The 9,097-nt window shown below is 32.3% G+C and overlaps 1 protein-coding gene across 1 annotated transcript; it reads right to left on the bottom strand.

Moving 5' to 3' along the window:
* Nucleotides 1–2,018: 2,018 nt before the first annotated feature.
* On the bottom strand, nt 2,019–8,317 carry LOC114258880 (zinc/iron-chelating domain protein). The gene is made up of 4 exons (XM_028198886.2): nt 7,984–8,317; nt 2,601–2,679; nt 2,430–2,517; nt 2,019–2,316 (listed from the first exon to the last, which is right to left on the bottom strand). Exons 1-4 carry the CDS (start codon nt 8,224–8,226, stop codon nt 2,223–2,225), a joined length of 504 nt encoding a protein of 167 aa, XP_028054687.2. The 5' UTR covers nt 8,227–8,317; the 3' UTR covers nt 2,019–2,222.
* Nucleotides 8,318–9,097: the final 780 nt, after the last annotated feature.

Raw genomic sequence — 9,097 nt, 5'->3', positions numbered from 1 at the left:
GGAGAACATTATGATGTTGGAGAACCTATTGCACATTCACCCCAACTACCTAGGAGGTTTCACGGTAGTGATACACGTAGGGATGAAAGAAGAATAAGAAGCAGAGAGCAACAGCTTGAGAGCTATCCTTACCCACCTCAACAAAATTACCCTTGGCCCCCTCAACAACATAGTCCTATAGGATACGCTTTGCCAAATTATCTACAAACCCAAGAAGAATATGTTGATCCTTTTCAGCCAAGGTATCCATTTTCTCCCCCAATGCACCAAACATAAAGGGATGACATGATGACAATATTCACTTATACATTTCTTACTATATGGGGTGAAGGTAGTAGCAGCAATCAAGCTTAATAATCTAAATCCCAAGATGCACCACATCACTCATTTTGGTGGGCTGATGGCAGCAGCAATCAAGCTCAACAATCTAAATCCCAAAACGCACCACGTCACTCATTTTGGTGGTGACATTATGTAATTTTAGTAGTAACATTATGCAAAATATAATCTCTGTTATTTGTGAATTGTGTTACGATGTTATGTACTTTGTTAAGCTCTTCCATTAAGGATGTATACTTTTTTAAAACTATTTAAGTTAAAATCTACATATGCTTCCTCAAGTATAATAATTAAAAATAATTTTATACATTTAAGTCCAATAAAAGAAATTTTTGCCACAAGTGTAATATGGATTTATGACATATAAGTCATTAATCATTGAAATAAAATATAAAAAAAAAAACTCATTTTGTAGTGATTTAAAAATATGAAATATATTGAATCATATTTAAAAATTATCAAAAGTTTATCGAAGTTTATTTTAAAACCCAATAAATATGATTTTGAAAGAAAAAAAAAAAAGTGCATCGGTAATTTTTTTTCAAATTATACGAAAAATAAAAAAAATTACACTTCCGGTTACCGCAACCGTTATGCTACGATCTTTACACCCCGCAACCGCAACTGAGTTATCACCACGGTTATGACGACTGCAACCACTTTTCAAAACCTTGACCCCAGCTATACTGATCAAGAAACTAGACTAACAGTTCTTGGAAAAGTTGACAGTAGGCCAGAGGATAATCATCAAGATTATGCTTGCTCAGTCAGTACATTCACCGCCATATAATGTGAGATAGTACTAGATGAATTTTGTCAACTTCAGAAATATAGGACAGCATACTGGATCAAAAGCTGAGCTCCAATGCTCTGTCTGGGGTCACTAGTGTAGTCTCTTTCTTGCATGTTCTGCAACTTGTGAAACAATTTTTATTTTTCTTCTTCTAGTAATTTGAGATTATATCAATCTTTGAGGTCTCTATGAAACATCAAAGGTTTGAATTTGGTACAGCAACCAAGTGATTCTTCTGGAACAGAGTCTCTTTAGCAATGAAAAGAAAGGTAGGAAAAAGATTGGGAAAACTGGCTCAATTTGTCCCCAAGAGCATCTTTTCCAATTTCAGAATCTCCATGCAATATCAAAATATCAATCTTCTTATTCGGCATGCTCGGTCAGAAAAATCGTTCCTTAGCCTGCCAACCTTCAGAGCAATTGGGCCTTAATCTTATGAACAATTCACATTCGAGTTGACACCCGTGCTTTGTGTTTCATCCTTTTTAGAAATGTCATTTTAGATTAAAATAGTGGTTTATCTTTGTTCAAATCCAACAAGTGTAAATTAGACTGATACATCAGACAAAACTAAAAAACAAATTTCTTCAAAGGTAAGAGATCTTTACAGAGTAACATCACATTCCTAGACTTGGATACTTTGTTTTAAATGTGATTCAAAAACTTCTTTCTTGTACATAACCCAGAAAGCTCAACGTACGGGCAAGAAATTCAGAAGGAATTTCTAACAACAAACTTTTTTCTATCTGACATACTTCAGCCTGTTATAAAAAATGTACAAATCTACGTTTGATTCTTATAGAAAAAGTATGAATATACATTTGATACAAATGAAAAATTGCCGAGCCTTAAAGTAAGACTATCAATACATAAACACAGGACTACGTTTCGCCACAAATTAACAATATTAGCAATCATAATTTCAGAAGCCACATTGACAACATCTATACAAAACCATATGTAAGAACAATATATGAATCTCATTAGCTACAAAAATCATTATCAGAGAAAACCTCACCTTCCCTAGTCAAACATTTCATTAGGGAAAGATAAAGACTTCGAGCATTCACAACTGTGCAAACCAAAATAATTAACTAGAACTTACGCTCTTTATTGCATGATTAAAGTTATCCAGCTCTTTTGATTTGGAACCATATACCACTTTAATTGTATCTCTACAACAACTGCAAGCAAGACAAATTAATGAAGCAAATCTCAGAAAAACGTTTTACTCAAAAATTAACTATCAAGTGTCAAAAGGCTTTGTGGACAAGAAATGGGAGTGATGGATTGGCACCTGCAAGCCTCCTTGTTAAATCTTTTCTTGTCAATTCCATACAGTGTTTGGAAAATTTCTGGCTCCACGCGACAAAAATATGGACGATCTAACACAAATATGACATAATCTGTCAGTTTTTTAGGAGGAAGCTAATGAAAATGCACTCTGATAGTAAATCAAAATGCTCACCGGGATATATGGAGCAAGTTCGTGAAGTTTTATCAAAGTTTATACACCATCCATCTGGACCTATTAGGCTTCTATATAGCTGAAATTCATCATAATCAAGAGATGATGAATATATAGATTCACAATTGCAAGCATATGTGTGTGTGGTGTACTAAAAATGTGTGTATGTAGGTAGAAAAAAATAAGCAACACAAGCTTATAGACTAGGGCGGTTGCACATTGGGTCGAGTAGGGGCAAATATCCATGCTAAGTTTTTATAATTACTGTTTTACCTAGAGTTCAAAAATAATTTTTCCAAATTGCCCCCATTGGATTTTTAAAAATATGAATTTTACATAAACCCAAACCAAGCCAAACCAAGCATTAAGTCCCATCAAATAAGGTTGGCTACATGAATCCTTCTTCACTACTCAACTTTAACAACGGCCATTTGGTTAGTCAAATTAAGGAGATTCATATTTCTATTTACTACACTAGCCCACGTCAATCTAGGTCTGCCTCTTCCCCTAACACTTTTATCTACCATCACTGTATCGCATATCTTCACTATTGTTTCTGTTGTTCTCCGTTGTATACGACCAAACCATCTCAATCTATTCACTCTCAACTTATCTTCTATCGATACTACTCCTACCTATTCACGAATATACTCATTCATAACTCTGTCTTTTCTAGTCTTGCCACACATCCACCTTAGCATTCTCATCTTAGCAACACTCATTTTATCTACATGGTTCTTAGTTGCCCAACATTCCGTCCCATATAACATCGTTGGTCTAATAGCCGTTCTATAAAACTTTCCTTTTAGTCTAGTGGGTACTCGTTTATCACACAGTACCCCAAACACACTCTTCTACGTAAGTCACCTCGCCTTAATTCTATGGATCACATCCGCTCCAATTTCTCCAACCGTTGTGATAATTGATCCTAAATAATGAAAATGTTTACTCTTAGACAGTTCTTGGTTCTCAATCTTCACTTCTCCTTTACTTCCATTGTTATTGTTACTAAAATTACACTCCATATACTCTGTCTTATTTCTGCTTATCCTAAATCCTTTAGATTCGAGTGCTTCTCTCCAAGTCTCAAATTTAGTGTTTACTCATTCTCTAGTCTCGTCCACTAACACAATATCATTTGCAAAAAGCATACACCATGGCACATCATCCTAACTATTTTTCATCAACTCATCCATAACTAAAGCAAAAAGATAAGGATTTAAGGTTGATCCTTGGTATAATCTCACTGTAATTGAAAATTCACTTGTCTCTCCAACAGGTGATCTAATAGTGATCACCATATCTTCATACATGTCCCCAATCACATCAATGTAACATTTTATTACCCCTTTCTTCTCTAACACTCACCAAATTATATCCTAAGGCACTCTATCATATGCTTTCTCAAGATCGATAAAAACTATATAAACGTCTCTTTTCTTTTCTTTATACTTTTCTATTACTCTCCTCAAAAGATAAATCGCTTCCATTGTTGACCTACCAGGCATAAAACCAAATTGATTCTCTGACACCTCTGTTCTATCTCACAATCGACATTTCATCTCTCTCCCACACTTTCATTATATGACACATCAGCTTGATTCCTCTATAGTTGTTGTAATTCTGGATATCTCCTTTATTCTTATAGATCGACACTACAATACTCTTCCTCCACTCATCTAGTATTTTCTTTTTCTTTTTCTTTTTCTTTTTTTACATATGATTGTTAATTTTTTCTTTTTCTTTTTCTTTTTTTTAAATAATTTGTTTCCAGAGTTGTTATTTACTACATTATACCTATATGTTGTTTAAACTATGACAAACTTAGTGTTCATTTTTATTAAACCTTCAAATTATTTTACTCTTTTAACTATCAAATACTATGTTACTTGGAATGTGGATTGCTTTGGTATGTGGAACAGGAACGAGAACGGGAATGGAAACGTGGTGTACCACATGCTCTAAAATATGGTATGATAGGGGTAGACTTCTATATAATACACTTAAGAATTGAAGGTATTTCTACAATAAATTTAAATTTCTTTTAACTATTATGCATCCAATAAAAAAGTATATATATATATTTTTTCATTTTTGATCTTTTCATCTAGTCAAAACTGAAGTCACCTTAGATTTTAATTCATTATATTTGATTTTTTTCCTCCTAAGGTAATATTTTAAAAAATATATTGTTAAAAACTTTTGAGATCATTTCGAATCACTAAATTTACCGTTTTGGAACGAGAGTATATCATATTTTGAAACGTGCATACCAATACGTAATTCGCTAAAGTATTAGCGTTTCCTAGTAACACAGATCAAATATGAACAAATTTTATGTTTTATCCCAGGTAACATTTGCTCTGCCCCTGTATATCAATATTATTATATAAAGCCAATATCAAAGTTGGTGTGGCTATCACGTTTTTTTATTTCCAAAAATACCCTCGACAGTAGTTACCCTTGTGTAACTGCAACTACCCTTCTATAACTGCACACTCACGAGCCTCTAAATCTTGTGCACACCTTCTAGTAAATAAAGCCAACACTCAAGTTGGTGTGACTGTCATATTTCTTTTTTATTTTCAAAATTACCCCTAAGAGCAGTTACTTGCTGTAAAACTACCCTTCTCCAACTACACACTCATAGACCTATGAATCTTGTAACTACACACCTCCGTGACGTGCACATCTTCTAGTATACATATATATACATAGTAGATATGAACGCTATCATATTATTTACATTTTCAATATTTCCCTTCCCACCCAGTAAAGGTTACCCTTTCCCACCAATAATTGTCACTCTGTGTTACATGGACCTTCTATTTCTCCTACAATACCTATGTCCACCGGATATGACATGGGTAAAGGTATGGGATAAGTGTCCGACACTTTTACCTAATTTAGAAACTCAGATTCTTTAATTTGTGACAATACATGAAGAAGAAGAAACTCACATATGTTAGTAAAGTAATATTTTTAGCCTCTCACATGAATTAGATATAAAAATTTTATATTTTTCTTAAATCTTATTTAATTTTTGGCTCTATTATCAGAATCTTACAATTTGCGATTTGATTCACGATTTGATTCGTAATTTTTGCAAAATTGATACGAATCTATATGTGAATCTATTTTGAAAGTGAATCTCTAGTGAATTGCACGATTCACAATCGATTCATGATTCGATTCACTTTTTAAGACTCATGCAATTTTTGAAATTATTGTGTCCGATATATTTTCGACTCTTTTTTTCTCCACCTTTTTAGTGAAAATGACATAATACAACTTCTAATAACGTTTAATACCAAAATAACCAACATATATACATGATTTGTTGTTATTTTAATAATCATGGAGTTTTTAATAGAATCCAATCAGATTCAGTCAGACCCAACATATTTTTAATCTTTTTTCTCATTTTTTTTCCCTTCAAAAAGTCATAATATGTATTCTAAAGATGTTTAAAATTAAAGTTACACTATGAATCATCTATTACTATTTTATTAAATTGAATATAATTGAATATTGCATGTGTGAGGTCAGTTATACCTTTTAAAATATTGTTAGCTTTAAAATAACAAATTTTAAATAATTTTTTATTTATTATTTGCTCACTATTACTTAGAAAAGTATGTATACTTATTATCCAAATATTAATATCGTTATTAATTATTATTACTTTAGAAATTGATAGTTTGTCTATTTGGTTATTATTTTTATTAAGAATGGTTGAGAATAAATATCTAAAAAAGAAAAAAAGTAAGATAGTGACCTTACATAAGGAACCTTTGTTAACTTCTTACACATTTTCATTGATTTAAGTATAAATATTTATACTCATAAGATATATTTAACATTTAAGTGTGTAGATATATATATTTTTAAGTAGTTTAGAAAAAATGACCGAATCTTTACGATTTACGATTCGATTCGATTCGCGATTCGGTATGAGACCATTTTGATTCACAACACAAATTCCAATTTGACAATTATGATTTCTAGTATATTTCTACATAATTTACAACATCTCATCCGAAAATATTATATAATATGCAATATATATTTGCATATGATGTGTCTGCGCCATATCCAATTTTGGATATGTAACCTAAGATCCCAAGATTTAAATTTATGAAAGTCTGACGCTTAGATACACAGTTGCCCTTAATACTCATACCTGAATTCATGTAACATAGGTCACACCTAATAACACATTGGAATGAATTTTCTCCTTCATCAAACCGTCCAAAATTGCTAAGTAATTTTTCTCAATTATGAAATTATCTACAAATTTAAATGTAAAATTACCAAATACATAGTGTTTGCAATCATCACTATTATATATTTATCTATCTATCTATACTATTATAAAGCGAAGCCTTGTATTGGTGTTCATGTTTATGTTTCATTTTTTAAATTTTCTCAATAGTTTACATTCAGTTTTTTTTTTTTTTTTTTTTTTTTAAGCCAGTTACATGGGTAGTTATGAATTCAACTTTAAAATTTTATTTTTGAAATCACTAAATTGTTGGTCTTTTTAGATTTATAAAATATTTCAATTTTTAATTCAATTATACATTTTACAATTTTATTTCTCTTATCATATGTATACACATTGTGTGTGTGCCTACCATTTCTAGTATATCAATATCTATATCTATATCTATCTAACTATAATATCTATACCATTATATATGTGAGCACTGACTTAGTGTCCAAAAGTGTGGTGACTTTACTTTCTACCACGTGACAAATTTTTCTATCCTAATATATATATATATATATATAAAGTGAACGCCAATGGGTCTTGAAGCCTTGAATTCTCTACACGCCGAGTGGATATTGCAATGTAAAAAAAAAACTAGAGAGATGGATAAGACTTAACTTAAGATCTTTGGTTCGATAAAGAACACATTTACCGCTCAAATATCAATGTCATACAACGGGTTACATTTTTTGTTTTATTTTAACTTATTTGAATTTGTGTATGCGAATCACTAGTATATCTATATCTCTATTATATTATTATTAAGTGAAAGTCTAAATTAGTTTAGTAAAACTTTCTCTCCTCATGTCATGTGACAAATTTATATATGCTAAAATAAAAAAATTATTATATACCCTATAAGTAAGTTTTGAATCTAAATGTTGGTTTTATTAATAACATACTTATGAGTTAAGCAGTGTACATATTAAAACAAAATTCTTTATTATTTATTTTTATTATTAGTGATCTGAATTGCGGAAGTACCGCGTGTGCCGTCCACTGATATATATTATATATATAAACACAATTGTGTGGGTATAAAAAAATGAGCCCCACAAGCTGAAACACAAAATGAGAAGTAAGTGAATTTAGGATCGAGATTATTGAGACCTGAACATCAGAAGGGTATTGGAAGATTTCTTCAGGTGTAGCGAATGATGGACCCTTTTCCAGCTTGCAGCACGCACCGCAATCCTCCACGCACTTCCACCGAACCTCCTTCCTCTCTCCGCCGAACCCCAACGATGCTCCACCGCTGCTCCTGTTTTGTTTCGTGTTTCCTCTCTGCCTTGGCCGGTTCGCCGCCGACCTCACTGTGGGGAAACAGGGCGGCGCCACCACGGCGTGAGACATTTTTGGTGGTGGTGGTGGTTTTGAAGATAAGATTGGCGGGGAGGGCGTCGTTTTTGGGCAGATCACCACTTTATACGCAGTTAGGGCTTGGTGGTTGTTGTTAAATGGCCCAAATTTGACCCTAAATGTTAAAGGCCCATGGGCTTGGTAGGCTTGGTTTACTGTGAAAATGTGTCGGTGGATTGGTTAGGTTTGTTATGAGATGATGGTTAAAAATTGATTTTTTTAATTTTTTTTGAAAAATGTATAAAAATTATGAGAGATGATGTAATCTAAAATAGAATAAAAGTTGGAAGATGACTTTTTATTATATTCCCAAAATAGCCCTTAGTGACTTGGATCTGACTGAATAGGATAACCACGGGATGAGTTTGAAGCGGATTTGTCCTCCCGTACTCCTACCCTTGCGAATAAAACTGTACTCCCACACTTGTCCCAACCTTGTTACGTGTGAAATTTTTCAACCTCACCCCATCTTCATAGATACTTGAGATTCGCAAATATTCGGTCACATTTCAAATTACAATTTCTTATACACATTTCATTTTCCAAACAAGAATATGTACAAAATCATACACCACTTTTAGGGTTCGTTTGGCATGAAAGGTTGGGTATGGTTGGGGCTATTTCAGTCATAAAAAGATAAAATAAGTTTTTTAGCTCAAGAAGACAAAATGTTACATCTAAACCATAATTATTTCATTTTTTCTCTCATAAAAGTTAAAAAAGCCAAAAAACATATTTCAAACAAAGCTTTTTAGCCCCAGGCTAAAATAACCAAAAAGCCAACTCACATCCCAAACGAAGCCTTAGGTTTTTCTACTTTTAAGATTTTCTTATGTCTAATTATATATATTATTAATTATGTCAG

The sequence above is a fragment of the Camellia sinensis genome, chromosome 10 (genome assembly GCF_055761805.1).
Source record: "Camellia sinensis isolate YWXY chromosome 10, ASM5576180v1, whole genome shotgun sequence".
Classification (NCBI taxonomy): domain Eukaryota; kingdom Viridiplantae; phylum Streptophyta; class Magnoliopsida; order Ericales; family Theaceae; genus Camellia; species Camellia sinensis.
Note: the sequence above shows the minus strand (reverse complement) of the source record. Positions and strands in the feature narration are given on the sequence as shown.